At 42.2% G+C, this 26,296-nt stretch overlaps 3 protein-coding genes across 9 annotated transcripts in view; 2 read left to right on the plus strand and 1 right to left on the minus strand.

Moving 5' to 3' along the window:
* klhl32 (kelch-like family member 32) overlaps nt 1-1,937 on the plus strand; it is a 32,587-nt gene extending 30,650 nt beyond the window's left edge. Inside the window, exon 11 of the mRNA XM_044360474.1 lies at nt 760-1,937. Coding sequence (XP_044216409.1) covers nt 760-921 — 162 coding nt within the window. The 3' untranslated portion in view covers nt 922-1,937. The remainder of the gene's footprint in view (nt 1-759) is intronic.
* A 554-nt stretch (nt 1,938-2,491) lies between these two features.
* Nucleotides 2,492-23,310, minus strand: mms22l (MMS22-like, DNA repair protein). 4 transcript variants are annotated; one of them, XM_044358288.1, is made up of 26 exons: nt 23,289-23,310; nt 20,864-21,060; nt 20,431-20,556; nt 20,165-20,217; nt 18,923-19,010; nt 18,532-18,709; nt 18,203-18,296; nt 17,683-17,813; nt 17,364-17,477; nt 17,092-17,268; nt 16,771-16,833; nt 16,526-16,645; nt 15,885-16,120; nt 13,498-13,714; nt 13,082-13,371; nt 8,152-8,330; nt 7,627-7,777; nt 6,461-6,600; nt 5,826-5,968; nt 5,322-5,478; nt 5,003-5,148; nt 4,583-4,794; nt 4,236-4,402; nt 3,442-3,538; nt 3,100-3,267; nt 2,492-2,919 (listed from the first exon to the last, which is right to left on the minus strand). In XM_044358288.1, the coding sequence occupies exons 2-26, from the start codon at nt 21,046-21,048 to the stop codon at nt 2,844-2,846; spliced, it is 3,708 nt and encodes a 1,235-aa protein (XP_044214223.1). In that variant the 5' UTR covers nt 21,049-21,060; nt 23,289-23,310; the 3' UTR covers nt 2,492-2,843. The 4 variants fall into 4 exon arrangements, with proteins under 4 accessions (XP_044214223.1, XP_044214222.1, XP_044214220.1 ...); XM_044358287.1 differs by lacking the exon at nt 23,289-23,310 and adding an exon at nt 22,741-22,808; XM_044358285.1 differs by lacking the exon at nt 23,289-23,310 and adding an exon at nt 22,650-22,729.
* Nucleotides 21,977-26,296, plus strand: part of LOC122986849 (neuroendocrine convertase 1-like) — a 184,924-nt gene continuing 180,604 nt past the window's right edge. For 3 of the 4 annotated variants that reach the window (XM_044358289.1, XM_044358291.1, XM_044358292.1), the window contains exon 1: nt 22,764-22,851. The gene's annotated coding sequence lies outside the window, so the exon portion shown is untranslated. Of the gene's footprint in view, nt 22,026-22,763; nt 22,852-26,296 lie in introns of those variants that run through there. The other variant, XM_044358290.1, reaches the window with a different exon arrangement.

Consider the following 26,296-nt stretch of genomic DNA (forward strand, 5'->3'; position numbering starts at 1 on the left):
AGATAAAACATTTGCAGAATGGGGGAGCAGAATATGGGCATTGTTATTACTGATGTGATAATTCAATGCTAGGGCTCACTTTCAAATATTTTGGAATTGTCCAATAATCCAATTTGTTGGATAGAACTACAGTAGGAAGGGAAATAAAGTCAATACTGGGTTTAGAGATTGAGGATGGTTTGTTTTTTAATATTGGAAAAAATGGTTACTGCACTTGAATACTGTATGAATATTGTAGAATAGAGAAGCATAATAACACTTTATCCACTCTGACCCTATTGTGTGGTTTATCTTGTCACCTTTTGCAAGCTTTGTGTAAGATTGCATTTTAGTCCATATTATTATTGTTTCATGTATTTCCTCCTTCTCTACTTTGTAAATGTAGGGATGATTATTGTAGGAATTGTATGCATAATGGACAGGTGAATTCTGGGTGTTTCTACAAGGCCAGTTCTTTCCTTAGAATACCAGATTTGGAGTACAAGGTGCTGTAATAGACTTGAAGTGGCCTTAATTTAACACCCCAACCCCCTTTGTTATTTTTTGTCAATTTTGTTTAAATTTTCTTAAGTTAATTTTTTCTCTTGGGCAACTAGTGTGACCAATGTCTTCGAACTTAGAAATTTATTGATTAATTCACGTGTATATCTGAGAAGGAAACTGGGAACTTACGTACAGTGTTTTGTGATTTTATAAACTTGATTAAAGGTTATGAGGAGAAATGTTCTCAATTTTCTTCAACAAATTTCCTCTTTCCAGGTGCTGGATCTGAGCACTGAGGGGAAGGAGGAGGTTTTCTACGGTCCAACATTGCCATTCGCCTCCAATGGGATAGCAACTTGTTTCCTCCCTGCTCCCTACTTCACCTGCCCAAACCTACAGACACTCCAAGTACCTCATCACAGGATAGGTGCTGTTTAAATCACAGATGCAGAAAACATCACAACACTTGAAAACATATAACCAGAGAGGATGGAGGACCATCATCTTTGGAACGTCAGTATTTGCAAACATGACCGACAAAAATGAAGCTAATCATAGTAATCATTCTGGAGCCTGCCGTCTCCGTCACACGAGTGTACAGGGGATTTCTTTGAGACCCAAACGTAATAACAATACTTTCCTGATCTACAAGAGCCGTGCTATTCTGCAAGCTGCTGGGAAACCTGTTGTATTTCCCCAAAGACTGAGGTACCTGTCCTGCTGTCCAGGAAGTGAAGACACGATGAGCAAGTTAAGAAAAATGGCTCCAGAGGGATCAGAATTCCCAAAGCAGACAGAAAGAAAATGCCAATCCTTATACCAATTAAGTGACTTGTTGTCAGCAGACATACACTACTCTCACCTCAGTGGAAGCCAGACTGAATTTTCCTCAAGGGTTTAAAGAATCTTTCCTTTTGGTAACCCATTATAGGGCTGTTGGAGCTTTTCTCGCTAAAACCATCATATAACATTTCCATCAAACCTGAAAAACATCCAGGACAAAGCCTGCTTTCTCACTGACTCACACTAGAAGATGAAATTACAGATAGGGGTAACAGGTGTCAAAAGAAGCTAATCTTTGCATAAAAGACCATGTAATTCTTTTATCTTAAATAAGGTAAACTACTTGACTTTCCTGCAACAGCAGTGACATACTACTGTATGTGTGTGTTATTGAACTGTGTAAGTGAGCGTGAGATTTTTATAATGCTCAGGACCTAAGACTGTTTATGTTCCAATGAATGTCTGCTCATTGTTATCATTGAGAATAACTGCTGAATATTCTCCAAAGTGTGTAAACGCTAATAACACTGTATCATGCTGATATTCAAAAACAATGTTTTACTTTGACAAAAAAAGAGAAAACGTGATCCCTGCACTTCCCTCATCCGTCCAAAACAATGTGTCGAGACAATACATGAAGTTTTCCAAATAAAAGATGCTACATAAGTAAATTGCAATGGAATGTGTTTTATGAATACTATTAATATCTCTGTCAAAAAGAGTGATACAATAGATAATTGAACACTAACTCAAGGCATTACCTCTACTTCTTTCCTTCTGCATAAATTCTCCAACAACCCCATACTGTTGGAGAAAAGGAATGCAGTGCAGCAGAAAGCTCGTGTGAAGGGATGCATTGCAGTTTGATGAGGCTGGAAAATGACTAGCAATGACAGAAAATGGGACTTGGTGATTGTGGGAGACAGGAGTGAGACTTCATGTGATTAGGTGCAACCTGAAGCCAGATTGCAAGAGATTGCTGCGGCTTGGAAAGGTGAAGGAGAATTGGAACAAACAGTACTTTCTCCTTTACTCACTTTTTTTTTTTTTTGCGCTACTGAACTCTTTGGGCTCGCCCACGACTGTCATGAAATCTGTAATTCAGAGTGCCAACCGAGTAGAGACAGATCCAGCACCTGATGGTATAAGCACAGATAGTCTGTGCTCACTTCAATGCTCACATTCTTCACTATAGAACTGAAATGAAAATGTGGAGAAACTGGCATGAGGACATTTATATTTATTTAATTTCACATTTTATTTCATTAACAATGCATGTGCACCTTCTTTACAATATAGACAGTATATACAATCTGGTGATATGAGTCGTCTTACAGTTCATGATTGGGTTTATGCATTAAGAACATTCAAAGTTCAGCATACAACACTAGTAGTGTATGTTTTAACATTATCAATGTCAATGAAATGCACTAAACCCTCAAATTTTGTAAGATAACCTTGAAAGCAGCACCACAATGACCAAATCAGGAAATTTGGCAAAAAAAGAAGGTTGGTATGACTAACTAGAGGTTCTTAGAACTGGCGTCAGGTCCTTTTTTTTTTTTTGGAAAAAGTTTTTAGTCTGCTTCCAGACTGGTTATTTCTGCCTGCCCACTCTCCCCAAGGAGGCAAAGCAACTTCTTGTATGCACCCCTGTTAAACAGAGAGATGAAGCAGTCACATTAGTTTCCACAGTCAAAAAAACAGCATACAGCCACAGAACATTTCTGGTTCAGTATATAACACCTGCTTAATGTCTAGACAACTTAAAAATAGTTTAAGACAATGAGTACTGTCTTCATGGCTTCCAGTGTGATTCATGTGCTGGCTCACCTTAAGGCAGTGTTCTTGCCCAGTCCTCTCTTGTATTCAGTGTTTCTCAGACTGAGAGACAGGTTGGGAATGAGAGCTTGAACCACAGAGGGATCTAAAACAGCCACTGTCTCCAGGACACTGAATACCTGCCTGTCGTAGACGCCCTCATTCTCCTCCACAAATGACCTAGGAGCATCGAGATTACACAAACAATAAAAACCTTGAAAGATAAAAAAGGTTTTAATTAGTTACGACTATGTCGCCATAGTGCCTATATCAGGCTCTGTGCATCCTGACTACAACTCCACACAGCTCTAATACAGGTGCAGATATTTATTGCTAGATATTATTGTCAATTACTGTAAGACAGTGATCATCTGGTCGACCGGTCCCTCTGTCGATGCAGCAGCACATCGCTCAACCACAAGCTGTATGGCATCTGTGCTCGTCTTCCTCACTGCACAAAATATCATGAGACAGGGCGTCAGTGATTACTGTAAACAAAATCAGAATTGTCAAAATGTGTTTTTTTCCTGCATAATTTACCCCAAAGTGAGGACTGATGAAAGCCGCAAGCATTGCAGTGATACGTCATTATTTTTTGTCAACTATACACATAAACATACATGAGTGCATGATCTTACAAAGACAAAATAATCACCACAAAACTGTGGGTTATTTACATAAATTTGGTTCTCTGAGTAACATTAGTGAGATTCTCACATCGGGAACATTTCCTGCATGGCATTATCAGAAGCTCTTATCCAGCCAGGATTGGGAGGGTAGAGACACTCAGTCTATAAAACAGGCTGACACCAAGCCATGCTTCACTCTAACGTCCACCTCTTCCCTGCTACACACGAGTAGGGAGGGTGGTCTGTTGAGACACCCATTCATGCTACCCAGAGATCTGTGCTTTTATAGATAACTCAAAGTTCTTTCTCAAGGACCACTGTCCAGTGAGTGAGTGTATACAGAAAAATCCTGAGCCCCACTTAACACCAGGTCAGCTAAAGGATGCCCTATACCAAAACTTGAAGGACACTCAATGAGACCTGACTGATTTAAATTACAGAAGATGGCCACGATGTAGAAAAGCTACACAGCATAAGCCTCAGATTGTTTTGTGTGTGTATGCAGAGCCATGATCTTACCCTGCGGCTCATTGACCAGCATCACACAGCGCAGCAGAGAGGGGAGTGGCACAGTGAGGAGGGCGGGGTCTGAGTCCATGTTACGTCTCAGGAGCTCCAACAGGAACATGAGGACTGATGCTAGGCGAGGTGGAGGGGCATGACCTTTGAACTGCAGGAAGCTCTCGCTGTGAAATCAGAGATTGCATTTCTAAGAATCTTTGATCCCAACAACTAAAATATATTTATGGATAAAAACATATTGGAAAGCGAGAAATTATATCAATAACAATGTGGTTCGGTCCTGTATGATAAGATTCAAATTGAATCAAGAATTCAACATGAAGCCTTGAAGCATGGAGACCTACCAGAGCACCTCCAGGATGGTTCTTCTCAGTGTTGCACCCCGGGTGGTTGGGTTTGCCTCACAGGCACCCAGAAGCACTGGGTGGTTGGCAATGATGCCCATGGAAGGTGAGGCAGGAAGGAAATGGTCCAGATATCTGCGGGTAACAGAGCGGAGCTGCTGCTTCAGGTAAACACCCTGCGACTGAGAGACACTGGAGGCCACCGACAGACCCTGCAGGAAAATGAATTGATAGTGGAAACATTCGAACAAACGACTCACAGATGATGACACAGATGACTAACCAAAGGGTTTTGATGACTAGGGTTACACTTCTCTTCTACAAATAACATCTTGTGAACTATAATAAGCCGGCTGTGTCTCCTGATTGTCCAAGATGCATTTGAGTTTGTGTGTGCATGCAATATATGTTTGACCTCACCTGTAGATAAAGTGGCAGGCTGTCCCTGAGAGCTTTGTCCTGTTGTGTGAGGTTGTGGGGAAGCAGCAGCCCATCCACAATGCGGAACAGCAGCTGCTGAGCTTTAGAAGTGGCCAGCAGGGGGCTCCAGTGCTTCACAATGCAACCTGGATCACACCGTGTAAAATAGAGTCAAGCACAGTGAGATACACAACTGTAATGAATCCTGACTCCAGTCTGTGACCTGGACCACACTGTAAAAACAGTGTAAAGAAACAAAGTACTCTTGAAGCTTTGTGAACTGTTTAAAGTGTTTGAGGTATATGGGATCTGCACCTACCAACAGCCCAATAGGCCAGCTGCATTCCCTCTTGGTTCTTGCTGACCAAAGAGGGTTTAATGTGTTTCAGGATGTCACCGATATAGTCCAGAGCTCTGGTCACCATGGCTGAACGCTCAGACAAAACCTGCAGTCCACTGTACACACTGCCCACAGCCTGACACCAGGAGAAAGTAGATAAGGAAAGAAATTCATGGGAACATTTGCATGTAAATGCAAGCTGCCATAGTAGAGATCAGATATGACAGTGATATGCTCAGAATACATCACATAGTGCACACTTATGTAAAGGTGCAGGGATGAATTTTACTCAGATATGCAGCGTACGGTATGTCTTATATGCACAAACTAAGGGGAATAGTATGTCTCAGGGACATAAAGGTGTAAATCATAGATATCCTATATGAACTCACAGCAGACAATGTATTACTTTCAAAATGTCAAAACACACAAAACTTTTTTGATACTGCAACGGTGTATGTGTCACCTGCGAGTATCTGTTACCTTGACAAACATCTCCAGGGCTGACATAGGATCTGTCCTGGTGGCTGTGGGCTGGAGGCCAGCTCTCTGCAGAAGACTGTCCACCTCAGGCAGCCTCAGCACCAGCCGAGTCAGTTCACACAACTGTTCCTCCATGGCCCGGCCTGGAGGAACGCAGGCACAAACACTGGGTATTTAAATAATAATGTAACCTTTATCTCTAATACAAGGTAGACAGGTAAAGGTAACAAGCCTGAGGTTTTAGCCTGCAAAAATATAACAATATTTAGAACAGAGATGGGGTGGCTGGTGCAACAAAAAAAAAAAAAAAAATGTAAAAAATGTATTTCCTTCCAAGTTTGTTTTTTTTGGAAATTTCATCAAAGCACAAATACTCTAGAGTCCAGTTTGATTGAGAGGTATGGCCATAAAAGGTATAAATACACAATGTAATGTGTGAAAAATTGTTGTAATGTAAAATGTTGTAAATATATATACAGTACATAGGGGTATAGCTGTGAAGTGAATCATTTGCAAAAGTCCTTGATATTTCCTGTCTTTTCTGTAACAGTCTGGAATAGACCTGTCTGAATACCATGATGTGCCAGAAATTACACCACCATATTACTTTGAAGATTTGGATCCAGTGGTATCACCTGTTCTGCTATCAGATCCATCTGGGTTCTTGTGAAGGTGCTGCTGTAGAACACATCTGAACCAGGCCCTCACTGACAGACTTTGTGCTGAACCCGACACGACAACGCCAGAATCACTGCTTAGCGAGGACACCAGCTCACTGGAAAAGACAGAGATTATCATTGAAGACAAATATAACACATGTAATTATTAAAACTATTAGGTTTACTGAACTTTACTGTTGATGGAAATATGCATAAATATCAAGCATTCAATATTTGAGTTGTTAGTCCGTGATAAACAAATAGACGGTGGAGAGTCAGACAATATGTAGACAGAAAGAGGTTAAGGATGTGAGAACATATGCCATGTAAGCACACAGGACATCAATGTTAAAATTCACATTTTATGCCTCATCCTGCTGAAGTGGTCATCATTTTTCTACTCTGACAGGAAAATATCTACACCAAGTTATAAATTTTGTTTCTATTTTCAAAAAGGCATAAACATTGAAAACTGCTTGTCTTAAAAGTGCTCCTTCCCTTCAGAGTTGACGTGTGACGACTTACAGTTTTTAATGAGTCTGAAAGGATGGTGGGAGGTGAAAATTCCCATCTAAGGTGTGGTAATTTAATTAAATTTTTCACGTTAATAAAACCATTACTTCATTTTATAAATTACATATTGGTAGCAGCACAAACAGAAGTGAATGGAGGCTTGGCAGGCTGGTACTTCCAAACAATAAATAAATAAGAAGAGTGTCCTTGTTCTGCCTTTATATTCAGGTGCAGCACCTTCATATCACTTGGCAGGAGGATGACCTTTGAGGTTGAAACAGTCACGTTGTTTTGTACCCTTGAGTGTAATTTTGAAGATGCACTACATTTTGTATTCTGTTTAGAGGCATCGGTGCAATTTCTTCATTAAAACCTATTTTTATAATACCAAGGATACTCACTCCCTAATTTATTGATTAGAGACTGTCCAATATACCTACAGGACCTGAGGAAAATAATTTTGTCAAGTGCTGTTTACCATTTATGAAGCTTGATAGCTGGCAGGTACAGAATCAAATACATCATCCTCATCTGACTGACCTGATGTTTTCCCATCAGGAGTGATGTGATAAAAATGCTTTGTAATTGAGGTGAAGTCACAGCGGGTAGATCTCTAAGGCTAACTGTACCTGTTTTGGAGCAGATGGGGAAGGTAGCGAGTCACCAGAAGTGGCTGAACCATGTCGTCCCAGCCAAAGCATTGCAGGATGGACTGGACTGGGTTGGGCTGGAGGTCCTGGGGGGCAGAGCTGGGCAGATCAAAGGCCAGCAGGGTGAAGCCTGAGGAGGTGAAATCAGTTTATTGTGTCTTAATTAGTAGGAAGTGGATGCATGTGCAGTGTGCAAAGCATGTGTCTTAAGTTGCTGTTCTTTCCTACGTTCTCTGAATCTTTACATCTTAGATCATGTTGAGGTTCTTTTTGCTGGTTTAACCAATAGTCTCTGTCTTTCTGTATCCTGCCATCACACTTTCAAATTCTCTTCCTTCATCCAAAATGACTATATCATTTCAAATTTCTGCTTATCAATAATTCATATCGGTTGAACTGATTTCTTGTTCAAAACTCTTTCCTGCTCTCTCCCACCCCGTCTTCCTACAGCCCTTTCTTCCCTTCACTCAGTGTCTCTTTTTCCTCCCAGTGGGCGTAGCTGACCTGCAGCAGCATCTGCCAGCTGTGCTGGAGGGGTCTGGGAGAGGCGTAGGCTGCGGAGGAAGGGGAAGAAGTGTGCCCAGAGTGCTGCTGCTACCGCTAGGTGGCGCTCTTTCACCACACTGGTGGTAGGCGCCCAGGCCAAGGAGGGTGCTGACTGGACACCGCGCTGATGGACCCGTCTGGAAGGACACAGGAACACATACACACAGAAAGCAGATAAACAAATCTATCCGATGGAAATTCCAAACATAGTGCTCCCTCTTGTGTACAACACCCCCCCCCAACTCCGCCCTCTACTTTTTCAAATCCTTTTGCTCCCCTGTTTCTGTCTTTCACTCCTTCTTCATGTGTTTTCCCTCTCTTCTTCTCTCCTGGGGGATTACTGGGTGCGGCGGTGCGCTGCAGTGTGGAGCAGAGCGGGGTGGAGGTAGAGGTGGGGAAGGAGAGGAGGATATCATAGGCATAGAGTGGAGCCTAATGCTGATCCCCTGTACACAGACTATACTTTGGCTCTTCTGGCTCATCCCTGGCCCTGGCCCCAGCCGCTACAGCAGCCCCACAGTGGCTGGCATTAGCCCAGATAAGCAGCTGAAGGAGCTGTAATCTCATTTAGACTGGAGATGATCCTCCTGTCCCCCTCATTCGCCCGGATGGGGGTGCGGGGATGCGGGGGTTGAGGTGTGCTGGGGAAAGCAAAGGATAGAGGAACTAGCTACACCCCCCCCCACCTTACTTCCCGTCCTCAACCACGCACTCTAGTCTGCTACTATGGTATACACACACATACACGCACACACCTCAGCGGTGCCTTCCCTTCCAGCAAGGTTGCATCTAATCCAGAGAGAGCTGAGACAATCGATTAGAGTCTGAATTCATTAGCCTCGTTACTACTGCGGAATGGGCCTTTCACACCCATCAACCCTCATTGTACAAGACATCGTCAGAGACCCCACTTAATCCTCCTCACTGCGGCTTCTTACAATGTGTACACACAAACATACACACACACACACACACACACACACACACACACACACACACACACACACACACACACACACACACACACACACACACACACACACACACACACACACTGAACGCATACGTACCATTAGGGACCCCGTTTAACCCTTCCCCCTGCTGCATGCAACATACAGACACAAAATAAAATATAGCATCCTTTGATGACAGACAGATAGAGATACATCAAACACACCCCCAGGCATCAACTGAAAGTACTTTATGATCACTTTCTCCTTAATATCGTCCATCCATCTGTTTCAAAATGTTTGGGTGTAACACCACCTGACTGCCATTGAGACATTGAGTCTCTGTTTGGGTCAATCCTGGCGCATTGGTTTATCTGGTAGATGTGTAGAGGAGCACCTGCCTCTCCCTCATCGTCTATAAGATTTGTGCAATTAGCATTACCTTTCAAATCAGCCAGAAAGAAATTAGGCCCCATGATGTCATTTGCATTAATATAGAGATACTGTCAGAAAAATGACTACAAGCATCCTTAAAAAGTCCAGTTTTCCAAAACATTAACCTTGTAACTGGTGGCACATCTTTTTCTTTCATCCAATGGAGCACTGGACGGACCTATATCTTATCAGATACATTGGATGATAAAGGAATAAGAATGATTTGTGTATGGTGTACAACCTGCCAGGAAAAGAGCTTTTGGAACTTACGGAGAACCATGTGGTTCACCACATCCCTCTGAACTTCTCCCTGACATGCTTGATGTTAGAAGCAGCACAGGAGGGCTGGTTTCTAAACTATACTTTTTTTGAAATTAAAAATCAACTTGTAGATGGAGTAATGATCTTGGTTATGCCAACTGAGATACTGACTTGCAAACCATTTAAATCAACCTGAACTATACTTCAAATATCCAAAATCCTGATCATAAACTGTTACATTTCAAACTCATATGTAGAATTTATTTAATTCCCAGAAAATGCTTTCTTATGCAACTTACTTTCTCTCACAGTTTGTGATTTTTGTGCAACCACATTGGTACTTCCTTACATATGGACTGGGATTGTCTTGGCGTGGCACTCTTTTGGAGACAACTATCTTCCGCTCTATCTCATTTATTTAGCATAGAAATACCTTGTTGCCCAATATTATTACTATTGAATGATGATTCTTCCTTGTCATTATCAGTCCAACAAAAATGTATCTTATTTGCTGGTTTGACCTCTGTGCTGTGGGATAGAAACCCCCACATTCTCTTAACCATATTCGATGGCTATATATTTTTTGTTGATATACAGTACTTTGTATAAAAATATCAATCAGAAGAATACAGGAGACCATATACTGCAGTATAGTGTATATGTGTGGACTTCTGTAATTAAGGTGAAATCAAAAAAAATGTTTTTTTTCCTCCATTAGGTGTAAATTAGGCATAATTTATCTTTCTCCTTAATCTTGTAGACATGTTTTATTTTATTTGAGGTTATAGGGTGAGGGGTGACAGTGAGGGTGGGGTAAGGTGGTTAGGGGAACGTTGCCAGGGCAGGAGTGAGGTTGTAAAACCTGGGGGCCCACTCTTTGGTGTGGGGGACATACATACATGTTGATAAATGTATGTGGTTATACTATATTGTCTTGCTGCACCTACACAGTGGGTATGTTTCAAGGATGTGGTAAAAGCAATAAAAATTTGATGGCAAAAAAATGTATGGGTGTAACTGATTCCTACCTTCTAATCTAAGTTTCTCATAAGTAACCTAACAGTAGTTGTCCTTGACTATGAAAAGAAAAGCTCAATATCCGGTAAAAGGTCTTAATGATCACAAAGGAAAATGCTTCACAGGGAAGCTTGTATTTTATCAAGCCAAGGAGATGGGGATTAATTGTTTGTGCCGAAAACAGATCCAACAGGGTGTGCCAATGCCAGCTCACCTCATCAACCAGAGACACCCCCACCCTCCCGCAGCAGAGGGTCATGGGAAGGAATAAAACTGAGGAATTATGCCTGGGATTGGCTTCTTGCCTCAGCGCCATGGCGATGGCTATCAAGGGTGAATGTTCGGACCCTCCACTGCCTCAGCCATTGGCAGAATAATTCTCTTAATGTGTGCAGATTCCACACAGCTCTTAATAGACATAATGATGCACAGGCTAAATTTGCCAGGCTACATAATTACCCATTAATTGTGTCACAGAAAAGGCATTAATCACAAAGAGATACCGAGAATTGCCAGGCCGAAGAATTATGTTTAATTTGGCGGGACGGACTGGAAAGAGAGAGCATGGTATTTTTTTATTTGGTTAAATGGGTCAGTGTGGTCTGGGCCATAACACAGAGGGCCTCTGGGAGTTCTCTTCTTCTCCCGCTCCTTGGCCATTAATGTGCAAATGTGTGCCCTCCAACCCCGAGATCTGAGATGGGAAGTTTGGGAATTAGCTAAGCTAACGAGATACCGTGTTATGGGAGCCAGGCGTTGAAATAAGAGAGTACACTTAGGTTAGTGTTTCACTTTTGGTGTGTGGGCAGGTGTGTAGGTTTGTGTGTGTGTGTGCAGGGTGGAGAGGGTGGAATGTATACACTGGAGAATTAAAGCAATCATACACCTACGTGATCAGTGAGAGGGCTCGGTAACACTTCACTTTACAATGTCCTTATTCTAGTGTTTCAGCTCATTTATTAACCTTTTATAAGTAGCGCAAGTATACAGAAGCAGTACTGGTGATACTTTAGGTGCTTAGTAAAACTCCACATAACATAAATTATTTCTAGGGGCAAAAAAAAAAACAATTTAAGAAATACATGCATGTTGAGTAATGCAGTGAAACTGGGATGATGTAGTTGTATGTCTGTAAGGCTGGGTATCGAATTTTAAATCTTTTTTGTTATCAACTGAAATGTGTGTCTATTGTAATATGCCAAGTACTACATCTGGCATTGATTGCCTGCTCAGATTTATACTCTTCTTCACTTCACTTCTTGATCACACCCATTCTGATTCAAAGCTGCTCTAATCAATATTTTTATATAAATGATGGATGAAATGACCATGTATAATGTGAAAGGGGTCACTTGTATTGACAAACACAAAGAGAATTTGGTTTATTGCCTTCAACTTTATGGTTTTGGTTCACTGACTTTAAATAACAATTTGAATATATTGGTGTAACTAATGATCCAAAAAGTTTAGAAGTACTCACTACTACTGTACTTACTATTATTATGGTTCAGTGGAAATGAAAGGTTTAAAGGGTTGCCAATTTTAACTCAGATAATTCCACAGTGAAAGATCACACGTCATTCCTCACTCCATAACCTTCCAGTCTCACCTGACTTCTATCTTCTGTTGCCACTGTTCCCACCTTTACCTCTCCAAATAAACAGACACTGTTTCAGCTGTGGCTCTCTGACCTTCAGCTGGGGCTGTACATGTAACGAACACCCGTGTCCTACAGTTGAACCGGTCCTGACGCCCTACTGACCACAGTCTCTCAACACACCCACAGCACTGCTGCTGTCCCCATGACGACAGGAGGGTCCATGGAGGGTCCCTTGGGCCCGTAACTCTACTCAGGGCTCCACCAACACCTGGTGAGGGTGACCTGGGGGCCACTAGGCCTCCTGAGACTAACAGGGGCCTCAATGCAGCACAGGGTCTTTACAGACACTCATGCCTGCTGACAGGACAATCCACCTATTGTCAGTATGAAGACTGAGTGGACTCTGGGCTGGCAATGTTGGGAAGAGCAGAAGAGATCACTGTCCTCTGCTGTAGCCACTTATCAGATTTTAATAAAAGCTTAACTTGGCCTTGGCCAGAAAACATTTGTCTAAAAGTGTCTACTATCTGAGAGGGAACAGCTATCAGTGAATAAAATGAATGAGAGGCTGAGAAAAAATAAGAGATACCTGAGAGCTGGTGAATATTTATATAAACTCTCTCACCTGAGCTGGCCAAGGACGATCTGCAGAAAGCCCAGGGCAGAATTCAGTTCGGATTGGCGGCAAGCAGGCATCAACCAATCAAACCCTTCATTGAGCAGTTTTTCCTCTGATAGGTTGAGACTGGTGCTCATCTCAAAAACCTCAGCCACACCCTCCAGGTATGAACCAAGGGGCCCCCAGAGGGCAAGTCTGCGAGAGACTTCTGTGGTCTTATTGTAGAACTCCTTGGCTGTCTCATTAAAGGAGGAGGCCAGCCAGCTGGCCTGGGCACCAACATCCAGACCCCTCTCCTGGAATAATGATCACATGATGTCAAAATTCTTGAACATGTGGAATTTTTACATCAAAAAAGCCAGATTAAATTCAGCAACTAGCATATGTGTTTTGTGATGATTTTTTCTAATTAACTAACATACCTGGAATAACAACAGCAGTGACAGTTGCCCCCTCCAGACCAGGGTGCGGTGTCCAGGGGGGCAGTTAGAGGGCAGGAAACCAAGCAGCTCACAGGCTCTGCTGGCCACATCTTCCAGCTCTACCTGCCTGGCCACCACCAGAAACAGCAGTAGGAAGTTCATGAGGCCTGCTTCCGACAGCTCCTGCATCTTCTTTGAGGAGAACTTTGAGTAAATCCTGAAAACATAGAGAACAAAAGAGAGACGAAAGGACAATGTTTTTAAAATGTGGCACAAGAGATGGACAATTTAAAAAAGGTTTACAGAAAGAGAAACAGAGCAAGATTACAGCATCTGCTCTTTCCAGTTATCACTTAATTTGAGGCAATGAAACGTTTAAACTGCATTTTTTAAAGCCAATTTACATTTTTCTTTATTTCCACTGACCAGCTCTTGGGAGGTGATTTGTTCTTCTGAAATCCCTGACTTTAAATGCTGACTAACTGAACTTTCCACCCCCATCATGTACCCCACCACCTGCCTCCATCACCCTCTCAGCTCCAGGGGAGAGGCTTGGCTGCCCGGCCTATGTGTATCTGTTTGTGTGTGTGTGTGTGTGTGTAAGTGTATGTGGGTGAGAGAAAGACAGAAAAAGCGAGAGAGGGAGTAAGAATGGAGAACCACCCAGCACGCTGTTAGATCGTGCGGGCACTGTGGAGAAATGCCTTTAAAGATCATGTTAAATGTCAGAGACACTCAGACACACAGCAGTAGGCGCTTGGTCCCTCTCTCTACAGCCAAACCAATTTACTGCAACACCAGAGAGAGATCAATAAAACTACACACACATATACACACACACACACACACGCACAGCCTCACATCCAGCTTGCTGTTTGCTCGCCTGGCAGGAAAACACAGAAGGCAAGAGCCCCCCTCTTTTCCTCCCAACCCACCCCCAAACACAGATGCAGCCCACACAGGTGAGTGGAGCTGCTGTTTGGGTCAAAACACAAACAGCGAGCATACCAAGACAAACTCAGAGTAAGAAGTATGAGTGATAAAAAGGAGTGTAGAAAAACGAGTAAGGAACTGAGACAGACCAGGTTAACACTGAAATCAGCTTAGTTACACCCACAGAGGACTATAAAAGGAGAAGGTGGCCAAGCATGTAGTGGAAGTGTGAGGGGAGGGAGATTTAAATAGATGAATGGGTAATATGTAACAGGGATATAAGCAGCGCACTGGGAGGCAGCAGTTGGGATTTTCTATGTTCCCCCAACCTGTCTGTCTGTTTGTTTATTCCGGACAGCTTTTTTTTCCGGAGGCGAGCAGATGCTCCTAACTCCTGGCGTTGGAGATCAACATGCTTGCAGTCGATCCCATTAATGCGGTCGTCGCGGGTGTCCCGCAGAGCCCGGCCAGGAGTGGGAACGCTGCCGAAACGTTGTAGTGATACAGTCGGCACGCCTCGCGCCTCCTGAGGGGGAGGAGGTAGTGGTGATAGTTTTGGTGGAGGGGAGGTGGAAGAGAGGGGGAGGGATCTGGACCTGTCCCAGCCCAGCCTGGCTGTTGCCAGACTGCCTACCATCCACATCCCCCCCCCGCTCCCCACCACCCAAGCTCCCCTCTCTATCCGTGTTGGAAACCAACACAGCTTCGTTAAGGCGAATTAACCGCCACGCTCGTTAGCTAATTAGCCCCCATGTCTGCAGTGCTACTGAGCACATTCCAGACAGAGGGAAGTCATTAGGCGGATTTATCTACGGCTGTCTCTCGCTGGCGCCCAGCCGGCCTGGGATATAGGATGGTCCAGCGCTCGGTTCTGACGTGCACATCAGCCTGTGATCTTTCCTCTCTTCTTTCCTTTACAAAGACACACACTCCCTCCATCCAGCGGCCTCACACACTCTGAAACCATGTCACTGCTCTAGGGAGCAGGTGCAGAGTGTGTGCATCAGTAGGAGGCTCCTTGGCTCTGGTCTGTGCTGAAGAGCAGGTGGTTGACTCCTGAGACACCTGCTCCGCTGGGGGGTCTGAGTAAATATCAAAGATGCACTGGGAGACTGTGGTGCACCTGGCACGCACACAAACAAGACTGAAATGCATGATAGTGTGCAAACACACATGTTGTTTGTGTATTCATGCAAGTATGCACCTACACAGACACAAATCCAAACAGCCAACTAGACACATCACACATTAGAAGATCAAGGGGAAAAAGGAGTCTTACAAGCCTGATTAGTAATTATTTCTCATATCCACCACTCCATGTTTTGCTTCTTAATGCCTACAGTACATAATGTATACGGTGTCAACTGCCTGGTTGTGAGATCTACTTTTCATGATGGAAGCGAATGTGAAGAGGCGAGAACTACAAAGCCTGCCAGACTTCTCTCCATCCTTACCTTCCTTTGATCTGTCTCTGTGGGACTCCACCAGCCCTGTCCTGGGCGAGGCACAGGGCCAGCACTCGCAGGAAGATGTGGAAGGAGTTGGCTGAGCGGTAGAGCTGGGTGTGTCCGGGAGAGTAGAGGGGAGAGGGGGAGCAGCAGCTGCGGGCCTGCTCCAACAGAGCCAGGGGCGTCTTGCACAGAGTGCCCAGACCAGACACCCCGAGCCAGGGCACAGTGAATGAGGCGCTCTGGGGTGGAGGGACAGAACATAATGTCAATGAAGAGGCCTTGGTGATAGCTTATAGGAAAATGTGTTGAAAGATTTGCCTTTGTTGCTGCATGACCAATTATAACGCATTTAATTACATGACAAAGAATTAGAAGTGTGTAAATAAAAATGCAATAAATATAACGCAACTGATAATAAGAATCTAAGACTGCATTAAGTACAGCTATTAGAATGACAGCAACAAAACAAAAGTGAAACATCCAACATTCAAAGAAATTAAAGAATATATCACCTCAAGAAGTGGTGGTTTAAATTATATTACAAAAGTGAGGTAAATGTGCTCTGTCTGTAGCAGATATGCTTAAAATGAGGCAACATATCAAATTTGAGCAACTTCTCTCATCTGTATTGCATTTAACCTCACCAGATTCTTGCTGTAGTAGTCCCAGAGGGTGGAGACAGCGCTGGTGCTGGGCCCCCACAGCAGACACAGACTGAGACAGCAGTGCACATGCATCCTGACCTGCTCCTCTGCTAGACCTCCCTGTTATTGCACAAATACACATATGTACAGTTTCATTTAATATAAATATTTTTTTTAAAAAAGGAAAACAACACTCTTTTGATATGTTTGAATGGTTAAAAATGGATTTGTAACTAGAAACAGACCTTGGGGTTACAAGTTAACTTGAGCAACTCCTCCACAAAAGTCCAGTTGTCTTCCAAATGTTTCTGTGGGTGCAGATAAAATCGGATGATGCATTTACAAACAACAACGAACGAACCCTATAAATATACTCTAAATAAAAAAATGAATGGGGAAAAAATGGGTAAAAAGTCATTGTGTTGCCTGCATTCATACTTAAATGCTTATTAGTAAAAACATTAAAAAACAGTGGGAACCCTGTGAAAACACTTTAATATGTATAACCAGGTTATTTTGCAGTGTAACATCTTAATGTGTCAATATTGTGATTCTCAGTGTCTTACCTCATTCTGGATTGTGCCATTACGACCGTACTGGCCTAACATTGCTAAATGAGTGACCAGCCACCATGTGAATCCCAGAGGGTCCTTGCAGTGTTTGGGGAGGCCACTGAACTTCTCTGCTGCAGGCTTCCCTGAAACCAGAGACCTCAACAACAAGTTCATGTAGCTCCAGAAAGACTAGAGGGAGAGGGGGAAACATACCTTGGTTAATTTAGCCAGGAGAGAGAGTCATATCTTTTGTGTGACTGTGCACATGTGTGTATTTGCGTTACCTCTGTTTGCAACATTTTATTCCTGTTCTCCAGAAGGTGCATGACTAGGACCCACAGCTCTTTGGTGCAGGAGCAAAGGTAATGATGGCTGCCGAGAGCCTCTGTAGGCCTCACCTACAAATGAACAGGGTCCATTTAACACTGTAAGCTAACATGAAGATTATACTTTATACAAGATTATTATTTGATTAGATTTTGTAATACTATATTACTGAGCATGCAACATATAAGCTGTTTTAGACACATTTCCCAATTAACATAGAAATAGTACTGGTGCATCTCAACAGCAAGATGAAGTGAGTTATAGCCAGCCGCCCACCTTGCTGTATTTGCCTATGGCTAGACCAGTTAGGTCACACAGCAGACTGCACAGGTGCTCTTCAAACAGACTGATATCAGTCAGGTTCTCTCCCGTTAGGTTCACAAACTGGTGGGCGTATACCACCTGGCCTGGGCAGAAGAACAGGTAAAATTACAAAAAGCTTATGTCCATGATAATGACTCACCGTGAGCTGAAAGTCAGAATATTTAGCCCTTTGTGCTAGCTGTCACATACCAGTCAATGCACAATCATTCAAACTGCCTCATTTTAATCTGCCTTGAAGAGATAATTCTGTTACTGTATTTATGCAACAATTCCACATTTTCATTTTATTACACAGTTTTAGTCCCATAATGAGTTTTAAAGTGCTCCAAAGTGCATGTTATTAAACTTAAAAGTGAATTGCAGTACAACAAGAACTCGAAACTTTAACATAATACAAGCCACATCTCACATTTAAATAGCTTTAGCTTTCATTTCCTATCTGGGCATTCTGTTGCAAAAAGCAAACACATACCTTGCATCTTGTGGCCAAGCAGGTGAAGGATCTCCAAGACAGACCAGTGAATGTCAAGATGCAAGTGCAACAAATGCCAAGAGGGAGGAAAAATCTATGGGAGAAATACAAATAGCAGTTCAGTGCCAAAGTAGAAGATCAATCAAAATGTCTTTTAAACTCCTACTAATCAGTTCTGTGTGGGAAGATGCTTGTAGTTGAAAAAAGTCTGTTCATATGAATCATTCTATTACTTTGTGTTGCAGCAGCAAATTCTGCATGAACTACAATTGACAATATTTTGTCCTTCAACCAGTCAGAACTGCGCAGGCTAACTAATATAGCAGTACCTTTCCCTGGTTCTGTATAGTGAAGGCACTCTGAATGTTGGCAGGCAGGTCTTTGAGTCGTCCTATGAGGAGAGTGATACCAAACAGCTCCTCCAGAAGAGCAGAGGGGAGCTTACCCTCCAATTCCTCATAGGGGTGTGATAGACCTGCATCTAGAGTGCTGGAAGCATTGAAGTATCTAGACAGATAAATAAGGACAAGCATGTCTCAACAAAAAAAAGGAAAGTGCCACATTTTGTTTAAGGTGGGTGTTAAATTGTGAGATTCCTTATAGATCATCAAATAACGCATCAGTTACTTTGTTCAGACTTCACTATTAACAATGATCAACTAATTAGAGGTAGAGGACTGCTAGGTGAGTGAATGGGAGAGTGTTACAATACAGAATTACCTGTGTAGGAAGACTTTCACATACTGAAGAAAGGAAACACACTGTTGTCTGAGCTCCTCTGCTTCATAGTGGAGGTTGCCCGCCTGACCTAAAACACAACAGAGTTGTTGTGGGTAGTATTTGTAATTCTTATGTAAAACAAGCCCACAGTATCATTCATTAGACATGAGTCCAACACTAAAGTAAAATATTTTCGTGGACAACTCATTTGTTGGAAGTTAGCCACATCTGAATAATTTGTATGCTCACTTCAGCAAAGCATACTATTACACCTATGTTCATATTTTATTATTTGTCCTTGTTCACTGGGACCTTTTCAGTCACACATACCCCATTCAAACTTTAAAATGTCCAGTGTTATTAGGTGATGCTAATTAGGCTCAACATTTTAAAATCCTCTGTAGTTTTTTAAAAAGCAAATGGGTAGAATGTTATCCAGTTAAGCTAGACATGTACTTCAGTGTATTGGAAAAAAAAAAAAACACTACACACACACTACATACACTACTGACAAATGTTCCAGGCTGGACCCACTGGGGCCGTCACACGTGATGCTGTCTGCTGTTGCCACAGAGGGCACGGCTGAGCCAGATGGAGATGCATTATTTGAAGCCGCTTCTCAGAATTTCTTAAATTTCGGACAGAATCTGATTAACCGAAGAGGTGCTCCAACCCTGACCTACCAGTCCTCAAGCGGTGGGCTTAACTCCTACTCTATCCTGCCTCTACCCTTTCTGCTAATCGTTAACTTGCATGCTGTACGTGTATTGTCTTTAGCAAGTTAGACATCTCTTCAGGAGACTGTTGCCTTGTGAAAACTAATTTCCCTGCCTGACAATATAGCTCACTGGTTAGACCAACTGCTCCTTAACTAAAAGGTGTGGAGTTCAACCCATACTTAAGCCAAGGTGATTAAAAGGTTCATAATTTGGAGCTGGCTGATTTTGAGACATCTAAATAAGCATAGTGAACCTTTCTTTTGATTTTTTCCCCCCCTTTGTAGATGAAAATGTGTGCTAAAATTCACTCTCTAAACATGATCATTTAAAAGCACAATGCCCTGTTAACACTACACTATCACAACGGTGAATATTTGTACATGAATCTCCATGTAAATGAAAGTCTCGGACTAACACATAAGGCGCTGTTTATGTATGCAAATAATGGCTCACTGTGTGGGCAAAATACTGACATTAAAAACTAAAAGCCTAATAATTAGCTGGACTGTATAATCAAGCTTACCAAAGTCATGTGAACTGGACTGCACCAAGGTCTCCAGCCTGTAAACCTTTTGTCTGAAATATAACAACAAGCAAATAAGACCGTGCATGTGTATGAGTCATGGTGGACAGTTTTTTAAACACAAATTAGGCCTACACAGAAAAAAAGCTCTGTCAAGAACTGTACAATTACTAAACTTCTGCAACCATGGAAAAGGAACTTAAACTAACTTTAGAAATGCACTTACTGTAAAAGCAAACTTAACTGAGATTTACATCTTGGCTTACCTGAACAGGCCAAAGAGAAGCTTTGTAGATTCCACCAGTGCCGTCTCTGTCACCCACGGGAAGCCAAAGAGCTCCACGGTGTCTGTCTCATACTCTGCAGGGGCCGGATCAAGACGCAACAGCAACCTACAGAGTGGATACGTTCACATCAGTAAGACTTTATTAACTACAATTTTTCCTCACTGCTGACACTTGTGCTGCCATCTCATCACAATGAAGGTGACTGGAACTTCATTTATTGTTCTCAAAGCATCAGAAACTGACAATGGGAACAATGTCCCAGATACTCTGGATAATCTATGGATGTCTCTGTCAACAGTTTTCATTGGGACCATTTCTTTTTGCACAGAAAAAGGCTCTATGAAAACTGTTGACCTCTAAGGGAGAATATATGTTTTTATGATTAGGCTTAACTGACAGATCGTGACTGTACCGTTTCAGGGAGCCTCTAGCAGTGTATGACTCAGCTGATAATGCTCCAGCTGGGTCCTCCTTTGTTTCAGAGCAGCAGAAGTATGGTGGTTGGGCTGGGGTGAGCTCATACAGGCTGTCTGCTGCGAAGGGGGAAACTGGTGGGGTGAGGGATTGGCTGAAGTCGTCTGCCATGCTGTCAGTCATAATCGCTATCACCTTTAATGACAAAACACAGTGATGAGACATTAGCCTGTTACTAAAACAGCGATAACATGTTGCAGAAGGCCCGGGCATAAGAGACGTTACTATGTAAAAGCAGATTGAATATGAGCATACCATAAGATCAAAGCAATATATTAAGTATATATATAGAGTACAACGTTATACTATACTGTAAGTATTGCTACACAAGGCAAAACATTACAATAACAAATGCACAAAGTATCGTTGCAGGTCAGAAGAGTAACCTTAAGTGTTAAATCAAACAGAAGCTGCTATCATTCAGCAGACAGCTGTCTGAGGTAAGTGATAATTCACTTGTATGAAATAAAACTTAAAAATCTTACAGTTGTTGTTGCCTTGCTTCTAAACAACAGTTAGTAGGCCTAAATGTCCACATAGGTAACATAACAAGCAAGCCAGCAGCTAACCAAGCAGCTAATAGGACACGAGTGTGTAAATATTACCCGCAGCAGTTTTAAAAGGATAATTAATTCTCTACAATGCGTGTGTGTGTGTGCCAGTACATAAGGCGAAATCATAAGTATGTTAGCGTTAACTATCTGTTAACTTTCTGGTGGCGTTGAACTGTACCTGCTTGTGTTGAATGAACAGTTAGCGGTAGAAAACTAAGACAGCAGGATTTCTAACATGCAAACTAAAGACAGTAGAGCGGCCAGGAGGACAAATGTAATTAAAACATTGACAAACCTTGTGTTTTTGCTTCTTATGCGATGTAATATTCCGTAAATTTAAAGCAAAGTAAGATTACACAGCTGTCATCACGCCGTTGTTTGGGTTTTCAGTCTCTCCCGCGCGTTAATACCACGCATGCGCCAACACGCCCCGCGCTCGATGATTGGACCGAAGTTTCTCAGCGGGCGTGGCTCTCTGGTCTATAGCTGCACAAAACAAGAGGTCTCCCTTCACTCCGGTTTCTTCGTCACATTATTCCTCCGCAGGTAGAGTATGCTCCTTGTTCGTGTTTGTCCACTACTGTTGCTCGTTTCAGCGTCTTTAATTCGCGAGACGTTCATGAAACAAGCAAGTTAAATGCCTTCTGTACATACTTACAGTGTTAACCACTATTTTCACCTTCATGAGACTCAAGAGTCTTTTAATTAGTTAAAAACTGCGTAGGCTATATTGTTGACATAGCCTAAGCAGAGTTTAAATTTAAAACATTTAATTTACACCACAAAGATATGGCCTCTAAGACATGTATGTAGCAATACACTCAACAAACACTGCTCAACATCTTAAAAATGTCTTCAGTATTAGCATAAACACATTTAGCATGCACTTAATTGGTAGACAACCAGCTCCATGACTTTTCCACAGACTGGTGTCAAGTTTTTGTGCCCTTCAGTCTCGCTGCAGGTGTCCCGCCCAAATTAATACAAACTAATGCAGCGTTTTATGTAGAATTTTATCCACGCTAACCCTAATTTCCATATGCAGATCTGTCTCTCCCAACAGTCCCTCTCGCCATCACACCATTTCTTGCATTCTAATGCATTCTCACATCTTTACAAAATCACCCCCTTCCGCCACACACCGTGGATGTGCTCGTTTTGTCGACTTACAATTCGTGATTTCTGCACGTTTGACTTGTCCAGTGAGGACATGCACGATAGATGTGGCGTTTTGCATGCTCTCATTTGCACGTTTTATTACCAGGAGTCAGTGGAGACAATAAAGATGGACGCGTCGGCAGATCTTTTTTCTTTTACGATACATCGAGCTCCCGTCCGTCTGTGTGAAGGCTCTGTCGCCTGGATGGGAAAGGTAAATGCTTTTTTTTCTCCTCCTAAGCTACAAACCCATTCAATCCTTTCTATGCACTGTAGTCCACGGAGGGAGTGAGATTTGAACCTGTTTCATCTCCCCCTCCCCTCGCCCTCAGATGTAGCCTCGTTACCAAGCTTTTGATGCACTGGACCTGGCTGGATTTTGTCTGTGGAATATCACCACAGTTCAAGAGTAAACTATTGACGAGTGAAAACCGAATTCAGATAATTTTCTAAATGCACATTTTAATCCACCCTGTCCTTATTTGATTGCATCAAAGTATGTAAGGAACTGATGCCTGCAGTAGATGTAGTACTCCAGCCTCCCTAACAAACTTAATCAATGAGAGTGATGTAGGCTTCTTATTGGTAACAACTGAAAGACTACTTAAGAGCCAACAACTGTAAAATAAGATACTAGTCCAAACCACACACCTGCACAGGTGTTCTCCCTTTCTGCCTGATTAGACGTCCTGCAGGTTGTAGTTGTACATACTGTTTCTCATGAGACGTTTTAACTTGGGGAAAGTAGGAAAAGCACAGGTGTGACTAATAACATAACTGAGGTGTCCCAGTAATTGATGCCAGTGAGCCAGCATACATAAATGTTTAAGTAAAGATAATGCAGCTGTCATTAATATCATTAGTTACACCTGTGCTTTTCCTGCTATGACATGTCCAAATGTGAAAGAGGCCTTTTTGCTGAGGTCACCAAAATCAAAAAGGTGTTATTACCCGCCGTAGTAGGTGTAACAAAGCTAACAGCAGTGAGGAAAATGTCTGTACATATCCACTCAGTCATGAGAGGAGATGCAATCAGTCCAAATAAGTGAAAACACCTGTGAAGGTGTACCCAAGTCTACAGTATGGGGGCTTCCATTCCTGAACCACTGCAAGACCAGATGTTACCAGTTCACCAGAAACACTGACAGCTGTCAATGTTACATGTTAAACCTCCATTAACTGATTTTTTTTTTTTTTTTTTTAACTGATTTTTTTTTTTGGCCACTTTGGAGCAGTGGAAACACTTAGTTAAGTTATTATGGAAAACTAACCCTAACCCTCTTAGCAAACACTTGTCTATTTATGCACCTAGCAGATACTGAGCAACACTAGCATTCATCTGAAGTCACATTTCTGGCCACTTCATGAATCCAATATGCTATTTGGCTGTTTTTTTGTCTCCATCAACTCCTGAGGGAAATATCTGGCTCTTTAGCTGCTATCTTCACCAACTAGTCGCCAACTTTGTCTGTTTTCTGTTTGTTGCTGAGCTGATAGTATGCAGTGGCGAGTTGTTTTTTTAAAAAAAAAAAACAAAAAAAAAAAACTGAAAACAGCTTCCTGTTGTGGCCGAAAACAACTCAGTGAGAGTAGTGAGACTGAAGTTGCAGGCTGGAAACAATGTCCTGAAAGACACTAAACTGCTCCGTAGAGTTGAGGGGAACTATAAAGTTGGGTGATAATCGATTGATTGGGGTGTTAGACCCTAATCATGTGATCCATTAACATTAAAGTATTGATTATACAGTAGTAAGTATTCTTATCAAAAAGCTTTGTGTGTTAATGTAAAGAAATGGATATCAGCAGATTTCAGATTTGTTAAAACTCTCAAATATTAATATCAGTACTGGTTGGACTACAGTCAGCTGTAGGGGCCTGCTGGAGGTGCCTTGCTCAAGGCCATTCATTCATTGCCATCGCTCTGTACAACAATAGGCCACAATGCCCTCTGTAAGCTAATAACATGATACTTTACTGTTGTCAGACGTTTAACATGCAATATTTAAGTTTGACCTCAAAACAGCTATCTATAAGTTTTGGAGCAATAATCTGGACGTTCTCAAATAATGTTATCCTATGACAGGTAGTTTGACCTCTGGAAATCCTTACGATACAATTCCACCATTAACTCAGCCGTCTTTAAGGAGTGTAGTCGGAAGCCTGTAATGACTTTGCATAATGAGTTACATTCTTCTTTTTCATTGGGTCTGCTTTCTAAAAGATCTCTGTATTGTACAGGGGAGAGTGTGCTAGTCCCTTTTATCTCCAGAAAAAAAACCCTTGTGGCTACAGTTTGATCAATTAAACTCTTGAAAGCCCCCCCCCCCCCATCCCCCCTTTCATTCCCCTGCCTGAGAGGAATATAAAGTTATCAGTCTTCCCAAGCGATATGAGGACGGAAATAAGTAGTTTGTCTATAAAAATGTCCAGGTACTTTATCAGCGTCCCAGTAGGCCCCTAGGCCCTGACACTGTTCAATGTGGCTCCCCTGTACTCTAGTCTAATGTGCGCTCTCTTTCTCCCTCCCTCTCTCCCCGTCTACTTTGTCTCTGCCCGAGGCCCACTCCTCGCTGGGTGGGTGTACGCTGCTGGCACTGCACCTCAGTGGGATTGACTGGGGCTCGAGCCCCAAGTGAGGTTATCGATTTCAATCAGCGGCTTGGGAGATTGGAGCCGAAAGATGCTCTAGACTTTAAACAGTGGTCAGCTGCACTCGTTTGTTGTTTGGGGGGAAAAATGCTGCAGGAGGAGGCACTTTGATTTTGACGTGAAGTCAGATAAACAAACAGAATTTTATATATATACTATATAGAGTGAGAGAGATCTTAATCCTCTGGCTTGGAGTTTTAGTCTGTGTCAGTGGATGTATTTTTAAGGTGTGAAATGCCCAAATAGACCCAAAAAGTATGACAATTGCAGACCTTTTTAACAATTTTTTTAACAATGATTACATGTTAGGTTGCAACTAACAGTTATTTTCAGTATCCATTAATCTGTTGATTATTTACTTGATTATACTTTGATTCTTAAAGTTGACATCTTCAAATTGCTTGTTTTTTTGTTTTTTTACCACAAGTCCAGAACTCAAAAATATGTCATTTAATATCATCAACCAAAGACCAAAAACCCTAGAAAATAGTCACATTTGAGAATCTGGAACCATATAATTTTGTCATTTTTGCTTCAAACATGACTTAAACAATCAATTGATTATCAAAATGGTTTACCTAATAGTTGCAGGTCTACTTAGACAAAGCCTTTTAGTGTTTGGAAGCTGTGTGTATTGGCAATAGACATACATGTGGAAAATCACATGTACGACAACACTTTATATGTAGTTGCTTTACATTTAATACAAATTGATGTGTATATATTTAAAAAAAACTTAACAGATCAACAGTAAATGTTGATTGCATGATGTGGGGAAAGGAGTGGGAGTTTCAATTAATGTGCTTCAGCGCTGCGTTCGTCTCATATTGCATGGGGTGTTTTCTTGTTGAGTAGATACTCAGAGGAGTGAGATGACAACTTTTTTGTTCAATCATCGTGAGCTGTTCACAGGAAAGTTCAGGCATAAAGACAGACTGATAAAGTTCCTGTTTTGCTTAAAGAGGGAAGTTAGTTCACACAATGAGAGCGCTGCTGTTTTTCTGCTCTCA

Source organism: Thunnus albacares, chromosome 8 (assembly GCF_914725855.1).
Source record: "Thunnus albacares chromosome 8, fThuAlb1.1, whole genome shotgun sequence".
Taxonomy (NCBI): domain Eukaryota; kingdom Metazoa; phylum Chordata; class Actinopteri; order Scombriformes; family Scombridae; genus Thunnus; species Thunnus albacares.